This window comes from Mus caroli, chromosome 11 (genome assembly GCF_900094665.2).
Source record: "Mus caroli chromosome 11, CAROLI_EIJ_v1.1, whole genome shotgun sequence".
Classification (NCBI taxonomy): domain Eukaryota; kingdom Metazoa; phylum Chordata; class Mammalia; order Rodentia; family Muridae; genus Mus; species Mus caroli.
Genome location: NC_034580.1, coordinates 31,730,695 through 31,757,628, shown reverse-complemented (window position 1 = coordinate 31,757,628; position 26,934 = coordinate 31,730,695). Strand labels below are relative to the sequence as shown.

At 44.7% G+C, this 26,934-nt stretch overlaps 1 protein-coding gene across 7 annotated transcripts in view; it reads left to right on the top strand.

The window, feature by feature from the left end:
• The window catches only part of Tenm2 (teneurin transmembrane protein 2), a 928,441-nt gene that overhangs the window by 758,731 nt on the left and 142,776 nt on the right, over positions 1–26,934 (top strand). For all 7 annotated transcript variants that reach the window (XM_029483889.1, XM_029483894.1, XM_029483891.1 and 4 more), the window contains 2 exons: positions 11,364–11,559; positions 19,032–19,133. In XM_029483889.1, coding sequence (XP_029339749.1) covers positions 11,364–11,559; positions 19,032–19,133 — 298 coding nt within the window. The remainder of the gene's footprint in view (positions 1–11,363; positions 11,560–19,031; positions 19,134–26,934) is intronic.

Sequence of the window (26,934 nt, the reverse complement as noted above, 5' to 3'; positions counted from 1 at the left end):
TAAAGGAATTATTTGGCAGTGTTTCTTGCTTTTCTGTTTCATAGAATAATTTAAGGAGTATTGGTATTACTTCTTCGAAGGTCTGGTAGAATTTTGTGTTGTATCCATCTGGCCTTGGTCTTTTATTTTAGTTGGGAAATTTTTACTTACTGTTTCCTATCTCACTGGTTGTTATGAGTCTTCTTTAAATTATTTACTCCCTCTTGATTTAATTTGTATGGGTCATATAAGTAGAAGAACATTTTTATAGTCTATCCTTAAGATTCTCTGAATTTCCTCAGGATCTACGCTAAAGTTTCCTTTCCTCCTTCCTAATTTTACTTATGTACGTGCTCTCTTCCTTTCCTTTGTTTACTTTGGCTAAAGTTCTATCGATTTTGTTAATCTTTTCAAAGAAGCAACTCTTCATTTCAGAGACTCTTTGTCATTTTTTTTCTATTTCATTCATTTCGGCCCTGAGTTTATTTCTTCCCATATATTCTTTTAGGATGTTGTTTATACTTGTTTCTCTTAGCTCTTCAGATGCATTATTAAGTTAATATGTCACCTCTCCAGTTTTTATGTAGGCACTTTGTGCTATAAAGTTTTGTCTTAGGACTTCATTCATTGTGTTTCATGGATTTTTGACATACTGTATTTTCATATTCACTTGATTTTAGAATTTAAAAAAAATGTCTTTCTAGATTTCTTTCTTGACCCAGCTTTCATTCAATAGTATGTTGTTTAGATTCCATGAGTTTATGTACTTTCTGCAGTTTCTATTGCTGTTGTCATTCAGTTTCGTTCCTTTGTGGTCAGTAGGAATGCATGATATGATTAAATTTTTCTAAATTTGTTGAGACTTGCTTTGTGTCCAACCTCATGGTTGATTTTGGAGAAAGTTCCGTGAACTATTTAAAAGAAAGTGTAATCTTTAGTGTTTGAGTGGAATGTGCTATAAAAATCTGTTAGATCCAGTTGGTTTCTGATGTCATTGAATTCTGGGATTTCTTTATTTAGTGTTTTTTGTCCAGATGAGCTGTATAGTGTGAGAATTGGGGATTGAGATTACCCACCATCACTGTGTTGGGATCAATCTGTGGTCATAGAGCTAATAGTGTGTTTGGGGTATTTTGTTGGTTGTTTGTTTTGTTTTAATGAAATTAGGTAGCCCTGTTTTAAATAAATATTTATATATGTACTACCTTTTGGTGGAATTTTTCTTTATTAAGTATGAAATGTCCTTCTCTCTCTCTTTCTTATGATTAGTTTGACATTGAAGTTTTTTGTTGTCATAGAGTAGAATAGCTCTACATGTTGTACCTTTTTCTATCTTTTTACCCTGATGTGATATCTATCGATGGTGAGGTATGTCTGTTGAAGGTATCAAAAAGATGGATTCTGTTTTCCAACCCAATTTTTAGTCCATGACCTTTTATTGGGAAAATTGAGCCAGTATTAAAGCAAATTACTATTGAGCTGTTATTAAACATTATTTATTAATTCTTGATGCTTGGTTGTAGTGGTAGTGTCTTATTAGACATTTTTTGATGAACTGTTATGGAATTATTTACTTATTTCTCATGCTCTCAAGTGTGTCAAGTCCTCTCTTTCTCTTTTTAAGATTTATTTATGCCGGGCAGTGGTGGCACATGCCTTTAATCCCAGCACTTGGGAGGCAGAGGCCGACAGATTTCTGAGTTTGAGGCCAGCCTGGTCTACAAAGTGAGTTCCAGGACAGCCAGGGCTATACAGAGAAACCCTGTCTTCAAAAAAATTTTTTAAATATTTATTTATTTATTTACTATGTATACAGGGTTCTGTTCACATGTATGTCTACACACCACCAGAAGAGGAAACAAGATCGATGGTTATGAGTCACCATTTTGTTGCTGGGAATTGAACTCAGGACCTCTGAGAACACAGCCAGTGCTCCAAAATCCACAAGTTCTCTCTTAAAGCAAAATATTGCATTTAGTATCCTCTGTGGAGCAAACTTGATGAACATAAATTCTCCTTTTATCATAGAAAGGTTGGCTTTCTTCTGGGATTATGATTCATATGTTTTTAATTTATTTATTTTATGTATGTGGGTGTTTTGTGTGTGTATGTGTGTATATGAAAAGAGGACATAGGATCCCATAGGACTATAGTTATAGACAATTGTGAGCTACCATGTGGGTACTGGGAATTGAACCCAGAACCTCTAGAAGAGTAGCCAGTACTCTTAACCACTGAGTCATCTCTCCATACCCCATGATTTATTAACATTAATATTTTTGTTGGGTAAAATAATCTAGGTTGGCATCTGTAGTCTTTCAGAACTTGTAGATCATTAGTCTAGGCTGCCTGGCTTTCAAAATCTCCATTGAAAAAGCCAGGTGTTACTCTGATGAGCCTGACTTATATGTGACTTGGTCTTTCTCTCTTAAAGCTTTCAATATCCTTTCTTTTTTCTGTGCACTTAGTGTTTTGATTATTATGTGACATGGAAAGTATCTGGCCCTGTCTGTTTAGTGTTCTATATTCTTATAGCACCTTAATAAGTGCAAGATTTATGAAGGTTTTTTTTCTATGATTTTGTTGAAAATATTTTCTGTGCTTTTGACATAGGTTTTTTTCTCTTTCATCTATCCATTCATAGATGTGATCTTTTTATAGAAATTCTGCATGTTCCCTTCCTTTTTGTTTTGTTTTGTTTTTAATCTAGATTTAACATATTTTATTTAACCGAGTGATCCAATCTTCTATTTGGTCTTTGAGACCTTGTCTCTTTCTCTTGATCTAATCTATTGATGAGGCTTTTCTCTAAGCTTTTTGTCTGACTTTCTGAGTTTTTCATTTTGAGTTTTGTTTCAGTTTGGATTTTCTTCCAAGACTCTGTTTCTTTTTTAAATTCTATTTTCATAATTTAAATTATTTCATTCAACTATGTGTTTTTCTATCTTCATTGGATATTTATTCTTGTTTTCTTTGACTTTTTTAACACCTTTATAATTGCTATTTTGAAATCATTGTCTTTTGTATTAACTAAGCAATCTTTCTTAGAGAACATTTCAACTGGAGTACTAATTTCTGGAGTAGACATATTGTCTTGGTTATCTATGTTGTTTTGTATTTGTACTTTTGCAGGGGAACCTAGGTGACTCTTATTGTTCACTGCTATGGCTAGCTTGTGTAACCTTTGTTGAGTGGGTATTTCGATCTTTGTTTACTGTTTTCCCAACTTTTCTGGCTGTGGACCAGCTAAATAGTGCTTGAAGTTAAGTCTTAAAGCAACTATATGTTGCTATGTGATTGAGATATCAGAAGTGGTTCCAATCAATTAGAAACAGGTGCAAATCTTCTATGGGCTTTATAGGTTCTTGCTGCTAGTCTTCATAAGCCTGTGGACAGATAGATTGTTGGGTTCTACAGGGAGTTAGTACTTGGATGGCAGGCACTAAGTCACAGTAGGAATGGGCAGTGCTCTGTAAAGGTGAGTCCTCATGCAGAGATAGGTGTGGTAGATGCTACGCTAGGGATCCCTAGCTGAGGTCACCTGCAGGATGCCACATGGTCTCCAGGTGGTGTGGTGAGTGGGTCTGCTTTATTTCTTTAAACACACATCCAGACCCTATGTACACTCATCCCCCACTAGGCCACCACATATATTCCATCCCTAGATATAAATTTCACCCTTCGGGAGCTCAAATCCAAGAAGACAGAGTCAAAGTCTAAATTGGTGAGTTTTAAGGGTTTTCAGAGTAATGAGCTTCTGCAAAGAATGGAAACAAAGAAAGGTATTCTAGAGTGGGCAGTCAGCGACATCCTTCCTGAAGTTGCAATGTGTAGGCAAAGACGGGATTGACAGGCAACAGACAGCTGTGTGGGCAGAAGGGCAGCCATGGAGAGACAGCAGCTGGCACAAAAGCCATTAGGCTGGAATGCATTTGGTGTGCATAGGAAGAGAGCAAACAGTGTGTCTAGAACACATGGAAGGGGCGGGGAGCTGAGAAGAGTCTGCCTCTCAGAGAAGCTATAGTCCAGGTGTAAGCAACATCCAGAAAGATCAACAGAGCTTCCCGCTATCCTTTTTGCCTGCTCTGCCCAAGCCTAACTGAGTTCTTCCTTTGGGGACATCTTAAAAGGACCCACAAACCAAGCCAGCTACCAGCTAAGTGGGCATCTAGCGCTAGATTCTTGGGAAACTTGAAGGAACTGCCTGTGATTGTCTTGTTTTCCTGCAAGTCATATTCAAGCCTTTCCTGTGCCAGTGTGGGAGGTGCATTCTCTAGCCCTACAGCAGCCATTGTCCCTCCAAAGATAAACAGGGATTTTTTAGGAACTAACATGCATCAACATTTTGGATGATGGCATACACCTATAATCTTAGAACTTAGGAGGTGGAGACAGAGTATCATTATCTCAGCTACTTTTTGTTTGCTGTAACAAGACACCATGACCAAGGCAACTTAGAAAATAAAGCATTTAATTTGCGTGGTCACCATCCCAGAGGGTTAGGGTTAATGGTCATTGTGGTGGAAAACATAGCAGCAAACAGGCAGGCATGGAGCTAGTGTAATAGCTGAGAGCTCACATCTGACCCATAAGCACAAAGCCATAAGAGCTGACTGGGTTTTTGAAATTTCAAACCCCACCCCCCAGTGACACACCTCCTCCAGCAAGACCGTGGTGCTTCGTAATCCTTCCCAAATAGTTCTACCAGCTGAGGCCTGAGCATTCAAAAGTATGAGAATATGGGAGCAATACTCATTCAAATAACCATGGATTTCAATCTGTCCTGGCACACATAGCAAGACTCAAGGGGAAATTTTTTCAAAAGAACAAAAGTACAGGATAAGAAAAAATAAAAGAGATTGGCTCAGAGGTCAGAAGAGCACTTCCTGTTCTTCCAGAGGACCTGAGTTCAGTTCCCAGCACCCATATCAGATCATTGACAACTTCCTGTAACTCCCACTCCAGGGGAGCCCTCTTCTGGCCTCCATGGGCACATGTAGTCATCTGTATACACATGCCCTCACACAGATATTTGCATACACACATAATTAAAAATAAGATAAATGTTAATTTTAAAAAGCCAGGTGTAGTGGCACCCATCTTTAAATCCAGAAGTTGGGAGGCAGAGGCAAGCTGATCTTTGTGAGTTTAAAGCCTGCCTGGTCTACAGAGTGAGTTCCAGGACAGCCAGGGCTACACAGTGAAATGTAAAATTTTCAAAATTCATTTTTTCCTCACAGTCCCTGCTCTCAGAATGACAGCTCTGAGAATAATTTATTAGTAAATGCCTTAGCCACAAGCTTTGGCTCATTCTCTGACCATCTTGTAACTTAGTTAACCCATTCAGGCTATGTCTTCCACATGGTTAGTTACCTCCCCTTCAATCCCAATCTCCCTCTTCCTTAGCATCTCTCTCAGGGTCTCCCCCAGCGCCTCTCTCCAATCTCTTCCATGTCTCTCCCTGTGTCTTCTTTCATCCTCTTATGATTTCCAAGAATCCTTTCTTTCTTCCTGTGTCCCACTTCCTAATTCCTGCCTCAGTTCCTTGGCCATTGGCTTATATAAGAGATTCTCTCTGTGGTGAGATTCTGTCTGGAGGCAAGCTGGGGGTAGCAGCAAGTGCTAAATAGAAACAAACTCGTATTTCCAATGACAAGCTTTTTGGTATCGCAAGAAGCTATATAATGATGAATCAATGATTCTACCCTCTCAGGTGAGCCCTCCCCAGCGCTTGGTGTTAAGGACCCCAGATGGGTCCTCTGTGTCTCAAAGGGCTTGACTCTTACCTGGTTCTGGAAAAACATCCCAGTTTCCTGTGTAGGAGCTCAGGAGCACCTCCTCACTGTGGCCCAAGAAATGTCCTCCTTTCAATCACTTGCCTTTGGTTCCGAGACTCAGCTATATAAAACTGATTTGCCCCAACAGTCAGGCCAACTCAAGCAAGTCTTATCCCCCCCACCCCCCACCAGATCCAGCCATGGCCCTTACGCCCTTCCCTCTCCGTGCAGCCCCACTGAAAGCCTGAAAAAGTCAGTACTGAGTCCACTTTGCCACAGACCTGGCTGGCAGCAGAGACAGATGTACAAGGCTTGAGTGGCTTTCTGTGCCAAGTCATTCCTGCTCCTGAATGCAGCCAGACTACATGGTAATGGGGACTTGAATCAGCCCCAGATTACACATGCTGCCACCCCCACCCCCCAACAATCCCACCACCTGCTGCGTATGCCCTGTCATCTGAGGGAGACCGCAGATGCTGCCAGTGTGCCGCAAGGGGAGCGGTAGAGTGGCAGGCTAGCTCTGGGAAATGTCATCATTTATTGCTTTTCCCAGTCTGTGTCAACCTTAAGCAAGCAGACGTTCCAAGTGACAATAAAGTTATTTTCTCGTTTCCCGGGGTCCTGGACCCAGTAATAACATCTTCCTGAGGGGCAATGGGTCTGTCTTTAACCTTGCCCTCTTTGGCAGGTGCGTATTCAGGAGGCTTCCAGCAGCAACCTGGGGGGTGTGCGCTCCCTCTGCGTGGATGGCCGCTTTCCCTTCTGGGAAAGTGACAGGTCCCTGCTCTGGCTCAGCCAGTGTGGGTGTCTCTTCTCTCCACCAGCTCCTCTGGAAACCCACTAAGTTATCTTAATTACCATTCCTCCTCGCTCTCTGCCAAGAATTGGGGAGATGTATAATTGGATCAGTCAAATATTTACTGTGGTTTATTTCTTTGCCACTCCAGCTCTCGTAAAAGTTGCATTTCCATGCCATTTGGGGGCATGACTGATGGTTCACAGACACAACCCTCTCGTGGCATGTTAGCTGGGGTTGTTTCTCCAAGGTCAGAGAACATGACAGACAGGCAGGCAGACAGACAGACACAGACAACAGAGACAGAGAGAGAGAGAGAGAGAGAGAGAGGACAGGCTTTGAGGAAGAGGGACAGTGTTTATTCCAGGGTGTTAGACTGTTCCCCTTCTCCACTTGTATGCTGGCCTTGTCTCCACAAGCCACCTGTGTCTCTTCTGTTATGACTGGGTTACGTGCTTCTAATGCCCTTCAGGGCAACTGCAAACCTATTAGACTGTGTCATGCCATGACCTTTATAGCCAGCTAAGCAGAGCATGGTCCCTGCGTGTCTCCATTTCCTGGATGGATTTCTACACGTTCCTGGAACAGAGAAATCAGCTAGTCCTAGTCCTGAGCCTGAGTTATCCATCCTCAGTGGAGATGGAGCTCTAGCCAGACTTCTGGAAATGATGTTCTTATAATCTCACCCCTCTGCCAAGTACATTGGCAGATCACTGTCTGGAGCCACATCCTAGAGAGCAGAGGCACCCTGGACCAGCAAGCCTCCCTTACCTCGCAGCTCCTTGCTGGCTCCTGGTTCCTGCCCTGCACTGCAGTCTCTGCCCTTGGCTCCATAGATCCACCTTGTGGTTTTGGCCCTTCCCTGAATCGCAGCAGCAATGAGTGATGTCTGTGCTATGTTAGCCTATGAGTAGAGAAGCCAGATGTTTCACAGAAAGAGAACCAGGTGTGTCAGCTGAGATGCTCCATGGGCAAACTGGGAGAGACACTATAGATAACAGAGTTTCAGTTTCGCCAATGGATGAGTCTGCCATGTTCTCCTGGGTGAGCCATCCTCTTTTTGCCTGATGAGAAATGAGAACAAGGCTGGAATCTGTTGCCATCTTGGGGAGTACACAGGGAAGGGAAAGAAGAGTGGAGCAGAGAAGTCCTTGGTGCCGTTTCAGAGGCCTGGTTCACCAACAATTATGGATAGAGAGTCCCTACTACAATTCCAGCATCTTCTCCAGATGCTAATTGTAACACCCAGGTCACAGCTACCTTGGGCACTGCTGTCTTGAGTTGTACACTCAGGAAAAGAGAGAGGGTATGTGAGAGATGCCCAGGGTACCTGATGTCAGCATTAGGATTCTATGGCTTGTGCTCCATTGTCCTAAATGGTCCTATGTCCAGCTATAGTAAAGTGACTACAGAACCATAGTGATCACAGAGGCCACCAAGTTACAGTGTCAAAGAAGGAAGGAAGGAAATGACGCAAGATACGGTACAGAGCCTGCACACATCATCAGGCTAATGAACTGGGATACATCTCTCAAATCTTGATGACCGCTGTGAATTTTCAGCTGTCTGGCCCACTGCCCACAGCTACACACATGTTCTGACTGATTGTTCCAGGTTGCCTACAGCTCTACTCTTCTCTCCCACTTAAGACAGCACTGTAGAAGAGGGAAGCAAAAATAACCACTGGAGACAAACCTTATTTCATTCCCAGTTTGGTTCCCTCCACAACTTTACATTCCTGCATTCACAAACTTGCTATTTTATTCATTGGATATTTAACAAACATGTATAGATTCTGTGGTCAGCAGATTTGATAGAGAAGTGGCTTTTAACAAAGATGGCTGATGTCATGGCCGCACAATTCGCACACGTAGAGCTTGCAGTTCCAGGCACCGCGCATATCATCGGCTCAGTTCATTCTTAGAGCAGCATTTTGCTATGGATGCTATTGTTGCACCTGCTACCAAGACAAGAAGACAGAGGCATGGGCCTTTGATAGCTCACACAAAGTCCCAGCAAGCAAGTGGAGGGCAGAGCTCAGAGGCTCACCCAGGTAAGCGACCCCTGGAGTTCTCACACTAAACACTCCTGCAGGCACTGAGTCCCTGTGCCTGCAGCTTACATCCTTCTTCGTGGACTAATGATGGGCATAAGAAACAAATATCTCACTTAGGGAGTGATAAGCTAAGAGCTTAGGAGGCGATGAAGTGCATAAAGGGATGCAGAAGTGAGGTATGTGGGCCACCATATCTCGTCTCACCCTCCCATCGTGCCTTGTATGAAAACCCACAACTGGCAGATTTCCCCTTAAATGAAAACTGCACTCTAAACCTCGACAGGAGGACTCCAAGGAGCCAACCGAAATAAATGTCCTTCCACTACTCTGAAAAATGCCTTCTCCCCTAGTCATTTGATTGGCCAGACAGCAAGACCCGCCACAGACCTGAGCCATTTCTATGTCCCTCGGCTGGCCAGGCAGTTCTGCACCAGATGACTAATGTCCAAATTAGTCATGAGCAATGACTTCACACGAGTAATCACCTTCCCCAAACTTTTCCTCATGGGGGTGATAACTTGGACCCCAAATGAAGTCTATTCTTCTCACCTCACCACCAAGAAAGTTACAGCCATTGCTCTAGCTGACAGCAGTCTGTAGACCAGTGTTCACGGTCGGACATTTACGAGGTTGCTAGGGAACAAATGCTTCAGTTACAAAGGTCTCTGGAAGCAGTGTCAGTTTGTCACATCCCTCCAAATCATTTATTTCGGCCCATAAGGACAATGGTGACCAGAGGAATATGGGGCAGAGGAAAGCTTCACACAAATACTTATTTACTGAGATATGGGCCATTTCTTCTTCCCAAGAAGAGCCTTCTCACTCCCCAGATGAAAAACTAGAGCCATGTACTGCTTCCCGGGGTCTTTCTGGTCTGCAAGTAGGTGGCCCTCAGTCATTGCGTACCTTTTAAATTCTAATTATCTCCCAGGCACTGCCCTTCGTCCCCGTAACTTTATTCCTGAACTTCGGAGGGGGGGGGGGGGAGACCACCACCCCTGAGAATAAAAGTAGACTCAACATCAAACAAAACCAAGGGTGGAGTCTCAATTCAAACCTGGGTCTGTCTAACAGCAGAGCCATTGTGCTAAAGATTACTGAGTCTTTTGTTTGCAGCGATCGTGTCTCCAGCAGGGGGAAATGGACAATTCTTAAGGAGGGAAACGTCCGGGTAGGCAATCTCTGGGGCTTCCGGCTATGAACTTGTGAGAGGGGTTATGGTTGGTTTCTGCAATTCAAGAAACTCTTTTCATGGAGGGGGAAGTAGAGAGTGCTTAATCCTGCAGAGGTGGGTTGGGGTTTTTTGTTTGTTTTGTTTTTTTATCTGCTGAAGCTCTGCACACAGGGTTTTCTCTGGGAGTCAGAGTGCAAGGGGCTGTTCTGTGCAGTGGCTTTGAGTCTGTGAGATGAGTCCATTTCTACTGGGGGTTCATCGATTTTCTTGTCAACGGGAAGAAGCATTGGATTCCTCTCTGCCTTCCAGTGCATCTTCCCTGTCCAGCCCATGGGCAACTCCTGGCTTCTCTCCCTTACAACGTCCCTCCGGTGCCTGCGCCTCACTTTCTGGCCTCAGCAAACGCTTCACCTCACTCATGGCTGTCTGCAATCTCCACTTTCTAACCAGTTTTCCTCCTTTATTTTCATTCCCTACAGAACCTCTCAGATCCCCACCTCCAAAAACTAATTCCTCAAAACATTGCTTGATCACACCAGTCCCTGCTCAGAGAGTTTTCAGGGTGCCCCACCCCCACTCGCCTGTTGTAAGATAGCACTTGGTACTTAGAGCAAGTCTGTCTTGGGTAATGCTGGATCCTCCCATTCCCTCATCCCGGTAAACCTTAGCTGTCTGGCCTGTAGTACACTCATCCTGAGCAACTCAGAGCCTGGTGTCCACTGCTACAGAGCTCAGCACTTGAATGTAGGTTTATTTATGGCCAGGCGTTATGAAGGCATAAACGTGATAGCAGAAGAGTACTTTGTCCAAATTTTGCTTTGCCACTTAGGACTTTAAACAAAGTGCTTGATTTTTTTTCTGAACCTTCTCTCCTCTTCTACCTGTAAAATATGAACACAGCTCTGCCTGTAAAGTACTTATCTCGCATGGGAAAGACTCTGGGTCCTGGATCCAATAACAAAAACAATACAGGGGGGAATCCTTACTATTAAAGTATTATTTTATTTCATAACTACAGGTGAAAGCTTGTGACCAATAGTAATAAGATTAACGATGCAGAGTAGGAGTGTGGCTCAGAGGGAAAACACTTGTCTAGCATGCACATGACCCTGGGCTTAATTTGCAGCATTACAAAGCATCCATGAAAATGAAGTCTGGTGTATTGGCAAGTGCCTATAAATCTAACTACTTAGGAGACTGAGGCAGGAGGATCACAAGTTCAAAGATGACCTAAGAAACTTATCAAGAGTCTATCTCCAAATAAAAACAGAACGAGGATGGACTTATAGCTCAGTGGCAGAGCACTTGCCTGCACAAGGATGGATAGCAGAGCACTTGCCTGGCATCTGCAAGACTCTGGATCCAAACCCCAATACTATGAAGTAAATTAACAATAATCATTATAGGTGTGATGAATTGTAGCTGATACTGTTGTCTCAATATAAGTGGCTTATATCATTTTACAAAGGCCTAGTAAAAGTACTTCTCCATCAGCTGATGGGCAGGAGGGCAGTGCTGCCTGAGGGGACATATCCAAAACTGGCTTTACACATTGCCCTCTCTCTCTCTCTTGCTCCCCAGTATGACTTCATGGAACGCCTGGATGGAAAGGAGAAATGGAGTGTGGTGGAGTCACCCAGGGAACGCCGGAGCATCCAGACTCTGGTGCAGAACGAGGCTGTCTTTGTGCAGTACTTAGATGTGGGCCTGTGGCACCTAGCCTTCTACAATGACGGCAAGGACAAGGAGATGGTCTCCTTCAACACTGTTGTCTTAGGTAGGTTTGGGATCCCTGAGAGGTAGCTTTGTAAAAGGGTGGGGTGGAAACCTCTCGGTGAAAGATTGAGCAAACCTGACAACCAACGCCTACTGTAGCTTACCTGGTCTCTGCCATTCCACCCTCTTGGCTCTGACTGGACTGGAATTCCATATAAACCTGCAAGAATCACTCCTGGGCCTGAGAATGCTCACAGGTGTCTGAATCAGAGAGCTGGGGCCAAGGACTGTTCATCCAAACTGAGTATAATGGTTGCTTTTCTGTTGCTGTTACAAAACATCATGACAAAGGCAACTTATAAAAAGAAGGGTTTTCTTGGGGCTTACGGTTCTACCAGGATGAGTCCTTCACCATGACAAGAGGGAAGTGTGGCATCAGGCAAGCATGGCAACCGGGACCAGAAGCTGAGAGCTGAGGGCTCCTGTCTGCAATAGCAACAGGAAGCAGAAAGAGTGAACTCCAAATGGCACAAGGCTCTGAACACCTCAAAGCCCATCCCCAGTGATGTATTTCCTCAGTGAGACCACACCTCCTAAGCCTCCCCCCATAGCCACCAACTAGGGACCAAGTATTCAGATGCCTGGATTACGGGAGCATCCCATTCAAATGGCCACATTGAGCACACTGCTGGGCTTCCCATCCCATAAAACAGAGGCAATCCCAGTACCACCTCCCAGGCTCCTATTAGGAATAAAGAAGGCTTTTTTATTTCTAAGTGTATAGCAGAGCCAAGAAACACTGGCCATTCGTATCAGCTCCAACCTCGTAAAAATTGAGAATATGTCAAAAAAAAAAAAAGGTTTTTTTCTCTTAACTTAAAAATACATCAGGGAGAAGACACCGATGGTTTTAAATGTCATATATTTATTCCCAAGTAGGCAAACCTCAAAATGCTCTAATTCAACACTTGTCATTTTTAGATGCATTTTAGGCCTCCTTTTCATTAGATAGAAAGACAAAAGCTAAGGTTTAATCCAAAATTGCCTCTGCAGCTCAAGGATAAACCCCCAAAAGGGTGATTACTTGTAAAGAATCATGTTTTCTAGAAAGCCCTCAGAATTTTAATATTGCAAGGAGCCACAGTCACCATCTATGAGGTTCTGAGTCTTTATCTCCCATCGATGATAACCGATCTCCACTGAAGCTCTGGGAGCCAGCAGGTGGCTAAGCCATTCCACTGAGGAATGAGCTGAGCTGTGGGGAGCTAACTGAGGCCTGGGGGTCCCAAGATATGGGGATGGCCTTACTTTCTGGGCCTCACGCATCTCTCCACAGCATCACATTACCCCAGCCACTTTTAACTGTGGATTCAGGATTTACTGGAGAAGTCTGGAGTTAGTAAATTCATGGAAAAAAAAGGGGGGAGAGCAGCGTTATGTTCCAGACTCTCTTTCCCACACTGTAGCTGAGTGAGTTGCCTGGACCTCAACCTCCTACTGGGGTAAATGAGCAGATCACATTCCAAGGACTATGTGAGGATCACCCTGAATGAGCCGCATCTGACCTGCAGCCAGTAGTCCTGAGGCGAGAGCTTGAGACTTTACAAAGGCACCTTGAAACACTGTTTATGTACTTACTACATTGTAGAATTTCTCTTTGGGCCCCCTGCAGGGCTTTTTACAGGGGGGTTCTTGTTCTTGAAAGCTCCACGTGATCCAACCTGAAAATCGGGCTACAATTCTTTGTCACTGACCACAACTTCAGAATTGTATTAAAAATAAAAAAATAATTAAAAAAAAAAGAGTCACAAAGTTTGCATAGTGACCATAGGTTGTAAGGTTGATCCTTATTCCCTTGCTAAGCAAAAATGGGCCCTCCCAAGGCTAACCAAATGTTCAAGAGTAGGAATTGGCACACTGTAGCCCAGGGGTCGAATCTGGCCCACTGCCTGTTTTTATAAATAAAGTTTTATTGGCACAAGGCCACATTCATCTGTTTGCATGTTGTGTGTGGCAGCTTTCCCACTGTTACAGCAGAGCTGAGTGTTGCAACAGGGACCATATGGCCCACAGAGCCTAAATAGTTACTATCTGTCCCTTCACAGGGAAAGTTTGCCAACCTATGCTCCAAAGCCATGTCATAACTTCGTCTACTGAAAGTCATAGAGGAAGCTCCCAGCAGATGGGAAATCTCTAGAGTGATGTTAGGTCCCAACAAGGGAGAGACGCAGAACCGCAGAGACTAACTCCCCAGTGGAAGGAACAAGACACAGATCTGGGACTAGCGTGAGGAGAACTGGATGAGAACCGACTCCCTGTTCACCAGCTGGTGTTTCAATTCTGATGGTATCTGACAGAGCAGGCAATGCACAGCAGCTGGCTTGATTGGGAGGCTCAGAGAGATGGTCACTACCATAGTAACACAAAGTGCTGGAAGAAACAGTGGGCATGAGGGCAATCCCAGGAATTCAAAGAGTGGTTTTGTTATTGTTGTTGAACAGGGAGGGGTGTTCTAGAAGCTCACCCAACACAAAGACAAGCCATAGTGGTAGGGAAAGCCATAGTCTCTGTGTCCTTTGGAGGTGGAGGATGCCAAGGCTAAAAAGGATGGGAAAGAACCCACCCAAGGTCACATGACCAATGATGTGAAGTCAGAACATAGACTCCACACAAATGTGATCTGTTTGTTTGTTTGTTTGTTTGTTTGTTTGTTTTGAGACAGGGTTTCTCTGTGTAGCTCTGGCTGTCCTGGAACTCACTCTGTAGTCCAGGCTGGCCTCAAACTCAGAAATCCACCTGCCTCTGCCTCCCAAGTGCTGGGATTAAAGGCGTGCACCACCACTGCGCTGTGATATCTTAATCGTGGATGTCTTGGGGTAGTAGCCAAATGTATGTCGTTCCCCTGAACCAGCAGCCTTCTGGGAGCCTGGTTACCTTATAATAGCATCTGCCCCCATTTCCTGTGGACAGGTAGTGTGAAGATTACCCCCAGCCATTACCCTCCCTGCCTGTCAAAGCTGGAAATAGCAATTCTCCCCAGAGGATCCCTCTCATCAACACTGTATAGCTCAGAGAGAGAGTCAACAGTGATCAGCCTAATAGTCGGGCAGACACCTTGATGGAGCAATGATAGCAATTGCCCTGAAATGTGGGAAAAGAACAGTGTTTTATTTGGTCCGGAAGTTCTTTCCCACACACCTATCATCAGAACGCCCTCCACGGAGAGCAGCCAGGAGGACGAAAACCCCCGCAATCGGAAATGGAAGGGGAGTGTTAGATGGGTGTCAGGAGATCTCACTAAATATACCCATGACTCAGGACTCTGCTGTTATCTCTTGCTTTGTAGGAATGAGCATCCCCCTGGGAACCACCGAGGGGTGTTCTATTAGCTCACTGTGAACCCACTGAGTACCCCAGTTCCAGGAGCTGGGGAAAAGGTCGGTGGTAGAGTACCTGCCTAGCTCATGCAAGGGCCTGGCTTCAAATCTCACTGCTGCAAACAACAATAAAAATCCTCTTTGTATTCCAGGGCATGCACTCATCTCTACTGTTTCTCCCATAGGAAAGCTTAAACCAGGTTCATTCAAAGATACTAATCATGCGTAATTGGGAAGGAAACTAAAAAGGGCAGTCCTTTTATAACGTAGCATCTCTGTTTGGGTTTCCCCCTCAAAAACAGTAAGAAATGCTTTGTATATAAGACTTCAGGAAACGTAATGGAAATGTTTGGTAAGCTTTCATCGCAGTTTTTTGCTCACCCAAGATTCTCTACCTTCTTAAGCATGTGTGCATGCACACATCATCACACTTCTGTGATTTCTCATCAAATGCCTACTATGTGCCAGACACCGAAAATCTCCAGATCCATGAGCATCTGGTGCTTGAAAACAAATTAAAGACAGACCACCACAGGGCAGTGAGAGAAATAACAGAACGAAAGAGACACAAAGCTCACACTGACCAAAGGGAGGGAGGGAAGAAGCCACCTGGATACCAAATGACGTCTAAGCTGAGACGTAAGGATAAACGTCCCCAGCTGGGGTCTTGAGACAAGTGGAGAGCAGGCAGAGACCTCTGTCCCCTTATACAGAACCATGGTGACAAGGAGCTTCCTAGCCCCTTGATGTTTTAGACCTGAAGATATAAAGTTGAGAATTAGGAACACTGGCCCCAGAGTGACCCAGTTCTACAAAAACACCCAGCCACCCATGTTTGATCAGTGAGAAATAATCCCTACCTCATGGTGGGAACAACTTCCAAAACTACAAGCTAAGTGCTGGCATCCCTCTGTTTAAAATGTTCACATATTCCCAGTTGCCCCCAAATAAGATCTGACTTCTCTGATGGACTGTAGGGCCCCAGATGATCTGTCCCCTCCTCCTACTAGATTTCCCCAAACTCACATCACTCTGCTTTTGGATCACCATCTCCAGTCACGCTTCAGTGCACTTCTGTCCCACCTCAGAGCCTTTGCATAAGCTGTTCCACCTACCCAGAATTCTCTTCCACCAGCTCCTCATCAGCCCATTACAGTTCATCCTTCCTTGGTACCACATGCAAAAGGGAGGCCTGCTTTACCCACCCCTTTTAAGGGGCTTCCTTCTGTTACCTGCTGAGTATCTTACTCTCTGCAAAGAACTTACTATAATTTCTACTTACTACTTTGATGGGGGAGACAGGGTTTCTTCTATTCTGTGACAGTGGAGAGTACTATGAGGGTAGAGAGTGTATTACCCTATAAGGGCCCTTCAGTTCCTTGCATGGAATAAGTGCTCAGTTAATACATGGTGCTCTATGTTGAGACTGACAGGTCTGAGATCTTACCCTAAGTACAAGCTAACATATTAGTCTGTCACTGCTTCCTGAGTGTCCTCAAAAGATATCAGGCTGCAGGGTGGGTTTGTGAGATGTCTCAGCCAATAAACCACTTGCCATGCAAGCGTGAGGACATGAGTTCAATTCTTAACAGCCAGATAAAACTCCAAGTATGACAGTGTGCACATAGAGTCTAAGTGCTAAGGAAACAGTCGAGAGGATTCCTGCAGCTTGCTACCTAGCTGTTCTAGCAAGGTCAGCAAGCTCACAATTCAGTGAGAGAAAACTATAAGATGAAAAGCAAGAGAGAAAGACACCCAACACAGACCTGCAGCCACCACATGCATGTTTGCACCACATCTACACATGTACACATTCTCCAGGATCACAGACAGTGGATTTCTATAGCAATGCAGATTTCAAATCCAAGTGTCCACAGGGTACCAGGAGAGGACCTGGTGATCCTACATGAACAGGGGATTGCCTTGCATGAAAGAAGCCCTGTGTTTGCTGAGGCTGGATCTTAGCATGGGTTGTAACCTCGCATATCCAGAGAAAGACAGTCGTCTCTATTAATCCTGGTGATCCTGTTCTTTACTCTCAAGAAATATTTCCTTTGTCTGCCTAGGTCATATATAGCCTTGAAAAGATGTGCTGAAATATTATAGAATACCCCAACTGTATAGGCCTCTGTTCCCAAGACATATAGAACCAGGAGCAAACCCAGACAGAACAGACCTGCAACCCTACATGAAATTTCTGACTTTTGTATCTGCGGAAGCACACAATGTCCTTTAAATAAATGATGAGCTCATAACACACATAGGTACCTTTGCATGCATCCCAGCCCTTTCAAGAGCCCACCCGAAGGAGCTGTAGCTGGACTGTGAACAGCCAGACATCGAGAAAACCAGCCCGATAGTCTTTTATGTAGTTTTGGGAAAGAAAAAGAAAGCAAATCCGCTTATCGAGTTTCCCCGGAGACCCAGAAACCAAGAACAGCTTGGTTCCAGAAGAACGGGGCTAAGAAGAGATGTGCCATAGAAACATGGCCGCAGTGCACGATGTGAGTGCTCGATACACGGAAGGGATGTGTGAGGAGTGAGGAGATCAGCTACAGAACACACTTCCTGACATCGCTCATGTGACTCCTAAATGGTACTCATCACCAACTCACTGCCCCCCCCCCCGTTCCTGGGTTGGATCGTGTCTTATGTCAACCCTACCAGCTTGTACATTTTCCCTTTATCATCTTAGACATTTAGAACCTGTAAATGAGTTTTGTTTTATTTTGAAACAAACATGAGTACTTTGAAAGAATGCACTCATTTCTGTGTCCGTCTGAATCAGTATGAAAAGGTTCCCAAAATGATCCCTTGAGAGATGTAATGAGAGTGTGAGGAGAAGGTAAACCATGAGGAAGATGCTTTTGTACAGGGCAGAACAAGCAGACTTAGAGATGTTCATGGAAAAATAAGGACCAAAAATTTAAGTTTGAAAGACCATTGTGAGGGAGGGCTGTAGAGAAGGCTCAGAGGTCAAGAACCCTGGCTATTCTTCTAACGGCCCTGGGCTCAATGCCCAGTACCCACATGGGAACTCACAAACATCTACTACCCCAGTCCCTCAGGCAAGTCAGTCCTGGCATTGACTCCTTCTCCTGGCTTCCAACAACACTGCACACCCATGATACACAGACATGCATGCAGACAAAACACCCATACGCAGAAAAGGTTGGAAAACTCAAAAACCTGCTTCTTGCAGACCCCTGAAACATGCACAGGTAAATGTCAGACTTAAATGTAGCCACATATCACTCACGATAGGAATACACTCAAGAAGTGTTTCATTTCTCCCTGCCGTATACATCCTGAAGCTCTCATACAAGCAGAGAAGACTGAAGGAGCACTGGACCACACGCCCACACCCCCATATATGTTGTCCAGCACATTTCATACAGCATATAACTACGTTTGGACTTTTCTTATATTTTAATTCTTAAGGGCAGAGCACTGTTTTGCATGACAAGCCTGAGATAGGAATACCTGCCTGACCTTCTATAACTTAGGCTACACTCTTAGATCCTATATTTCAAGCCACAGCTTGAGTCGGCAGAATGCCTTCAGCGTGAAGGAGTGGCGCCTAGTGCCCCCAAACTGATAGCCAGATGTGGAGACTTCCAAAGTATTTAAATCCAAATGGCAGTTTCTTCTAAAAAACAAACAAAAAGCAAATAAACCAAAGAGGAGCAAAGGGGAGCCAGAGAGATGTCTCGGGAGTTAACAGAACTTGTTCTTGCAGAAGACCTGTGTTTGGTTCCCAGCACCCACATGACAGCTCACAGCTGCTTGTAACTCCAGTCCCAGAGAATCCAACACCCTCTCCTGGCTTTCCTGGGTACCGCATGTATACAGTACACTGCCGTGTACGCAGGCAAAACACTCATGCACATAACATATAAATAAATCTTAATAAAATACAAAGAATTCAAACTGACTTAGCCGCCCTGCAGCCCAGTGTGGGTAGCGTGGGCAGAGTGGCGGTTCCTCCCACTCGGTACTCACCTTGCCCTTGACCCCACCTTCCCTGTTCTCTTACTTCTCTCATTCCTGACCTCACTACCCCCTCTTGGGTCTATACAAATGGCAGGTGACTGATTACTAAATGACTGCACGAGAGCAGAGGAGAAGGTCATTGCTTGATCTCTCTCTCTTTCAGATTCAGTGCAGGACTGTCCACGGAACTGTCACGGGAACGGCGAATGCGTGTCTGGACTGTGTCACTGTTTCCCAGGATTCCTAGGTGCAGACTGTGCTAAAGGTAGGTGCCACCACTTCCCTGCAGGGGGCGGGGGGGTAAGAGAAGAAGTACCCTGGTGGCCCTCCCAAAAAGCCTTCCTCACTGGGACACTCTAAACCCATGCATATGCAAAGGCTCCCCGTTTGGCATGGAGTGGGTTTTGATGTATAACCAGCAGCCAGTGGACCTATAGGAGTGAGGCAGTCAGGCTTGGCACTGAGGTGTGCTGAGAAGAAAGATTTGCTAAAAATGAGATGGTCGGATTTCCTGTAAAAGCGAAGTGAATTACCATCACTCCTTTCTTATAATCATTAGCTTCTATGTAATGGAAGATTAAGCATCTCAGGGTTAGTAAATTTCATTCATTCTGGCCAGCTACACTCTTAATCTAGGAAGTGCTATTTATCTTCATGGAATTGGTTTTAAATTGTATTATTAATTTATCTAGGCTGCTTTGCAAAGAATGGCTGGGGCCTTGGGATTCTTGGGGGAAAGGTAATTTAAGAAAGAAAATGGCTCTCTAAAGAACAGGGAATTTAGGGGCTTGCACACCTGGCTTGTAAGAGACCTTCAGTGTAACCTTGATGGCGGCTCCCAGCATCAAGTATAGTTGGGGCCACAAAGACACACACAGATGTCCCAGAGTACACAAGTATTTTCACAAAGTGTTGCATTTACCTTTTCTGTTTCCTTTGTCCAATCTACAAGGCCCCGCCTATAACACAGGGTGCCCACCCACCAACAGGAAGTGTGAGAAACGGTATCTCAGGACACGAAGAGCCATCTCTCAGCTTTGGTTTTCCATTCTCAACTCTGTGCTTACACATCTCTGTCCCTTTGGGACCTTGTGCCAGTCAGTCAGAACCTCTGAACTCTGCTTTCCTTGTCGAGAAAAGGGAGCATGGCATCTTACGTTCAGTCTGAGTACCGACGTGGTACTAAGTATTCAGTACTAACACAGTAGTAAGTAGTACTAGAACCAAGGGGCCTCAGTAGAGTCCATTGTAAGGTTCAAACGGGATTGGGTTTTGTTGCCTTATTTATATTTTAGTTTATTCATATATTTAAGTCATCTTTTCATCACCTTTATTTGTGTTTCCCTGAAAGTTACCTGCCTTGACACTAACACGCAGTAAAGCTGCTACATGCTAAGTAATGCCGTTCCTTTGTCCATCCCTCAAAACTCTTGGTCCAAAAAAAAAAAAAAATAGCATCTCAGGACTCTCCATAGCTTAAAGATTTGAGATTCGATGAGTACTCAGTGCTAAGTGAATAAAGCTTTCATATCTTGAAGCCCTGGCATTGGTGGCCATCCGTGTGACATTCGTTTCTAAGACTCCACCTCCATCCCACAACACACAGACATGGAAAGATAAGAACCAGGAGGCCTGTGAGCAGTTTCCTTAGCTGTGTTTCAGCACAGCACGTTCATGTTCCAAGACACAGGGACACAAGCCCAAGGAACGTGACAGACTGTCGGCTCCTTCCAGTGCTGGCTCTAAGGGGCCCGGTGGGGGATGGAGGTTGACCCTGCCTTGCTATGTCGAGTGCTTTTCCCAGTGAAGGCTTGAAGAAAGGCAGACCTCAATATCATCTGAATGGCTTTTCTTGTGTAATCTAATTTTCCTGGGAGTGAAGGCTTTAATGAGAGGAAGGACTGAGTCGCCCTTTTATACGTGGCTGCAAATGGGCTGGGCACTCAGCCGCGCGCGCGGGCTGTGAGCTGTAAATGTGTATTAACAGTGACACACATCAATGTATTATTAATCCTAAAAACCATGTGTGCTCTGACTGCACATCCAGTTACTGGCCTTTCAGACCCAAGTACCCAGCCATTTAAGGACTCTCCACTCTGAATCCATTTGCAGACGCGTGTCCATTCTGCATTATGGATATGTAATGGAGTGTGCATTTAGCTGTTTAAAAGGACTCCTGGTGTGTGCTTTGCATCCGCCACCTGTGCTGTGGCTAGGTACACCCCCCCCCCGACCCCAAGTGTGCATTAGCCATAGTATATAATTGATCCTTGTGAAACAATTATTGAGTGGCTGGTAAGAGGAGTTATCCTTCCTACCTGATGTCCGTTCCTGAAATCGACTTTTGAACTTGTATGCATATTTTAATTTAACTGTTTATGTATATGATGGGTAAAATTGAGGCACTTAAAGAATAAAATTGCCCTGCACTGTATCCCTCCTTTATTGTAGGCAGACTTGGTTTAAGAGCATGGGAAGCAAGGCCTTGCCTCTCTGCCCTGAAGGTGTTACTCCCTCTGTGTTTCTGAAGTGGCCACTGGTCAAGTTACTTTGTAATGACCATGTATTCTCCCTTCTGATTCTAAGCCCTTGTCTCCCAAACTTTGATCTTCAATGTACCTATCCATTGCTTTTTGCCATCAGTATTTTTAATAACTTATTTTTAAATCAATTCATTAAGTATATAGAGATATTTTTATTTTTTTAAAGAACAATGCCAAAAGCAAACATTGAGAAAAGACTAGCATTGGTTGTCATGAATATGAAATGTGAATGCCCCTTTAAAAATAACCAGAGACTTGTGGGGTAGTAGTAGTGCACGCCTTTAATTCCAGCACTCAGAAGGCAGAGGCAGGTGGATCCCTGAGTTCAAGGTCAACCTGGTATACAGATCAAGTTCCAGGATAGCCAGGAGAACATAGAGAAACCCTGTCTCAAAAAATAAGTGTGTGTGTGTGTGTGTGTGTGTGTGATATAATATTGCATGTATTTTAAAGAAAAATAACTAAAGACTCATCTTTTCTACCACAATGAATATCTAAACCATCTTCTAATCATTTATGACTCATTAAGAATCCAGTAGTGAGGTCTGGGGCTTGTATCATAGAGCATTTTCATGAGATGCATGGTCAATCCCTAGTACTGCAAAACATATCAAAACAGAAAACAAGAATCCAGCAGTAGACCTGAATGTCCATGAAAGCCTAGATTCCTAGGGAAATCCAAGTTTAAGCACCTTGCCCCATAGGCTCTGGCTCCTGAGACTGGCAGAACACCCCAAGGATGCCTGTGTGAAAATAGATTCACAGACAGGCTTCAGCTGCCAGGACAGCTTCCAGCAGGGGTCTAATCCCAGCACCTGGTGCTCATCTGATGCTGAAGTCTGCTCCCACTACCCTCAAATACTAAGTATGTAAGGAATACTGTGCAAATATGCAAATTATTAAATGCATACTATCTCATTTGTCCACATATCAACAATGTGACCTGAGTAATATTTTAACTAATGCCAGGCCAAATGTGTTGTTTTACATTAAAGTCACCTCAGGAGCTGGTAAAGATGGCACAGTGGGTAAGAGGTGTTTGACAATGAAGCTGACAACCTGAGTTCAATCGGAGAGACCAACGTGGTAAAATAAGAGGACTGAGTCCTAAAACTTATCTACAGATCTCTCTACATGTATGCATGCATGTACGTGCGTGCACACGCGCACACACAAACATAAATAAAATTTAAAATTATTTATGTAACTTTGGATATGAAGACAAGTTACAAAATAGGAGGATTTCTATAGAGTCCCCCCAAGTCTCTTATAAGATCAACATTTTAAATTTAAACTTAAAAGCCATGCAATAGTTTTAACTAATTTATAGACTTTCCCCCCACTTTTACCTTTCAGATCTGGCTCAGAATCGCATGCTTTGTTTCATTATCATGACTCCTGAGTCCAGTGGTTCTCCACCTGCAGGCCTCGCCCCTTTGGGGGTCACAAATCAGATACCTTGCATAGCAGATATTTATATTAGGATTCATAACAGTAGCAAAATTACAGTTAAGAAGTAGCAATGAAATAATTTTATGGTTGGGGGTCACTAAAACATGAGGAACTGTATTAAAGAGTCATAGCAGGGCTGGAGAGATGGCTCAGCAGTTAAGAGCACTAGGTGTTCTTCCAGAGGTCCCGAGTTCAATTTCCAGCAACCACATCTATAATGGGATCTGATGTCCCCTTCTAGCAAGCAGGTGTACATGCAGATAGAACACTCATACATTAAATAAATAAATACATCCTTTTTTAAAAAAAGCTAGCTGTAGGCATATTTAAAAAATACAGAAAGTCATAGCACTAGGAAGGTAGAGAACCACTGCCTTTGGTCCCTCCATGATATCCCATAATAGTTCTTTACTCTTCTTGTATTTCATGGCCTTGACCCTTCTTGATGGCATTGCTTGCTTGGGCAATTTGTATATATCTCTCAGTTTGGCCCTGCCTGGTATATTTTGTGATTAGATTGAAGTTATGCATTTTTAGATACTATGTATGTCATATGTGTGTGACAGAACTCAGTGTGTCGTACCGAAGATGAATGAAGCTCCTATTCAAATGTGAAGAAATGTTAAATGTGGTTGTATGAATGTGCACATACCTGCCTTTCTCTCTATGTTTCTCACGGGCTAGATGGGTTGAAGGCCCAACTTCACTGATATTGAACAAGTCCCATTCACAAACAACTGTGGAGCCCAAGAAGCTCTAGTGTTAGCAGGGAGTTGCCTGGCTGATAGAGGAAGGACTTAGGACTAGCAGGGGCAATTGGTCCTCAGCCTCCTGCCGCCCACAACAGCAGGGTCCATCTCCCGGCTGGGGCCCATCACTTTCTTTCTTTCTGGATTAAAACACTGCAGACACCCTGAGCACAAGGTCCCCCTCTCATCAGGAATTCACACCACCTTTGTTCTTGCTCTGACAGCTGTACCCTGGATGCCTTGAGTTCTGCCAGTCTGCTAGCATAGGCATCCAGCAAACGTGGGCCTTCCTGCCAGGGGGAGAATTTGCCACGTTAGCAGGCACAATTCCCATCACATCCAAGCGACCTGGTATGTGTCCAAGTGACAGAAATGCACATTTACTCTCTTGACCTCACACTGTGCGCTCCATACCCTCAGATATGCAGTGCAGGCATCCCTTCCTTGTCATCTGATAAACCTGCCAGTCTGCATCAGACGTCTGAAGCCATCCTTTCCCAGAGTGTGGGGACCATTGGGACACATGTGCAGGGCACTCATTCTTGCACCCACTGTTGTCCTGGGGCTCCCAGGGACACTGAGTCAAAATAGACCTGACCCTCCCTAGGAAGGAACACTGGCTGCTTCTTCCATGACACTCCAAGTCAGCTGAGGGAACCTAACCATGCAAATGCCTATTACATGCTGCACAAAGAACCAGAAACGCAAGGCGTGCGAAGGTGGGTCCGGCTTCCAGAAGCACCTAGAAAACAAGTCGCTCATTGTACTGTATTGTGATGGGAACGTCAAGTGTCCAGATGTTACTACGGAGGAGGTCAGGAAGCCTATGAAGCATAGAAGGGATATATTGTCAGCGGGGGAGTCTCTCAGGATCCCGCAACGCAGCCTTGGAAATCACACTAGACAGAAAGATGAATGTAAAAGATTGATCATACCAGCAGGGCTTGATGTTTTGTGAGACAGTCTCATATAGCCCAGGCTGACCCTGAACTCCCTTTATAGCCAAGGCTAGCCTTGAATTCCTAATCCTCCTGCCTCCACATCCTAGTAAGATTATAGGCATGCACCACCATACCTGGGTTTTTTTTTTTTTTGAATATACAGATTAGCAAGGACTTATGAAAGTAGACAGTTAATAAAAGGAGTAAAAGAAAATCTCAAAGAAACTCCAATGAGGAGACAATTGTGGAGGATAATGCTCACTGTGAATCTGCTCAGATTCTGGGTTTCAGGGAGGCGTCACTTATTTCCCAGGGGTTCCATCAGTTCCCCTTTTTCCATCAGTTGATTCTCTGGACCAGCTGTAATCCCACTTCTCATCCAAGTTATGGCTCACCCTCTAGCTTCCCTGCCATGACTCTTCAGTCCCATGGCTCCCCTGTTGCTTTAAAGCCCCTGTTGGCTGTGGGCTAGAGGCTCTGAGTTAGTCTTGCTTCTCCTCCTATTGACTTTGATCCCAGGGCCTTGTGTTGACTTCACTTTCCCTAGACTTGTGCTCAGCATCTCCTTGCTTCTCAGAAGTGAGCTGAGGCTGCTGAGCCCTCGGCTTACACGCCGACTCCTCTAATGGCTTATCTGGGATGAACTGGAGGCTCCAAGCCACAGTAGCACCATCACAACCCCGAGCCATAGCTGTTAGGTAACATGACTTTAATGGCTATTAGAAACGACAGCTCCTGCTGTCAAACAGCTGTCGATGGAGCCCCAGAAATGCCACAGTGTGGGAACATAAAGTTTCTTTTTCTCTAGGGGTGAGGCTCAGCTCCCGTCCAGCTCTGAGAACCTTGAAAAGAGGGAGCAAAGATCTTGCCATTTCTCTCCTAACAGGCAAATGTACCCCCTCAACCTGGTCCCTCTTGGCCACATTCTAGTCTTTAAATTAAACTCTCACCACGATCATCATCACCATCACCACCACCATCATCACCATCACCATCATCATCATTGTCACTGACGTTTATTGACTCCTTACTGTGTACAAACCACTGCTCTGAAAAGCTGCATTACTGTCACACTGAATCACCAGCAGCCCTGTTGTATACATGATGATCACCTTAGAGATGAAGAAAATGAGGGACCCACAAGGTTAAATAACTTGCTGTCATTACCCAGCTAGGAAGGGTTACTCCTGAGATTTGAACCAACAGCTGGGCATAAACTCTTCCAGACCAGCCATGAGACTGGCCACAAAGGAGATGAGGAATAGCAAAGGCATGGATTCTTCAGAGTGTGTGTGATTAGCATGCGTGAGAGGGCTGATTTTAAATCTGATGGGAAGTAAAAAGAATAAATGAGCATTTAAGGGTTTTACTAAAAAGAAATGGCAGAGCCAGGCTTTGAAAGCAAGGCCATTTGACTCCAACCCTGGTCCCCTAGCAGAAGCCCTTGAATGGCCAGGTGGGTTTATTTACCATCTTCCTACCCCTTGCCAGCTCCTCCAGTCTATGTCTCTCCCCTGTGCTCAGGTCCCTCCCCCTGTGTACTGACTATTCTATCGTCAGGTGCCTTCCCCTGTGTACCTCAATGACTTCCAGTCATCTGTTCAACTGTCAAGAGTTATGCATGGGGGTGGGGGGAAATCATGAATGCAGGTTCCCAGGTTCGTCCCTGATGCCAGGCAGTTGAGCCAGGATGGTATGTAGATGCCCCAGACTTAGCCTCTGAGGGCCCAGAAGGTACTCAGGGGCCACATTCTGATACCAAAGAGCAAGTATCTTAGCATGGTGTTCAAGGCCTACCCTGATCTATGCTGCTTTTGCACCATACAGCCCACAAGGGCCAACAATGATTAATGGCCACAGGTTCTACAATTCACCCCATCAAAGTATAGGTTCTGCTCATTCCTCTTTGCCCTTAGCTATCTGGGTTGGAGGAGACCCACCATCCCCAGCCTTTACTATTCAACTGATAGTCTTTTGTGGAAGTCAAGGTCACAGACCAGCACCCCACAGAAACCCTCTCACAAATAACCCTGCTGTGACTCAGAGGTAGAAAACATAAAGGGTTGGGGATGGGGCTCCATTGTGCCCTGCTGTTCTGTCTGAGAAGATGCTAGCTTGCTTCCTCTTGCTGACCAAAAGCATCAACGGTTGTCTTTGTCCTTGCCCTTAGTTTGGCGCCCAGGATTTAATGTGTATTTGCTAAGGTGCCTGATGGCTTCAAGTTAGGGGACAAGGCTAACAAAGTTAAAACATTGCTGGACATGTGACCAGTGTGAGGGCTGGAGAGCCCGTTACTAATCCATCAGAGTACTCTGTGCCCATGACAGCCAGTCAACACTGGCACAAGGGCGAGCTGAAGGAACACACACAGGCTAGCAGTA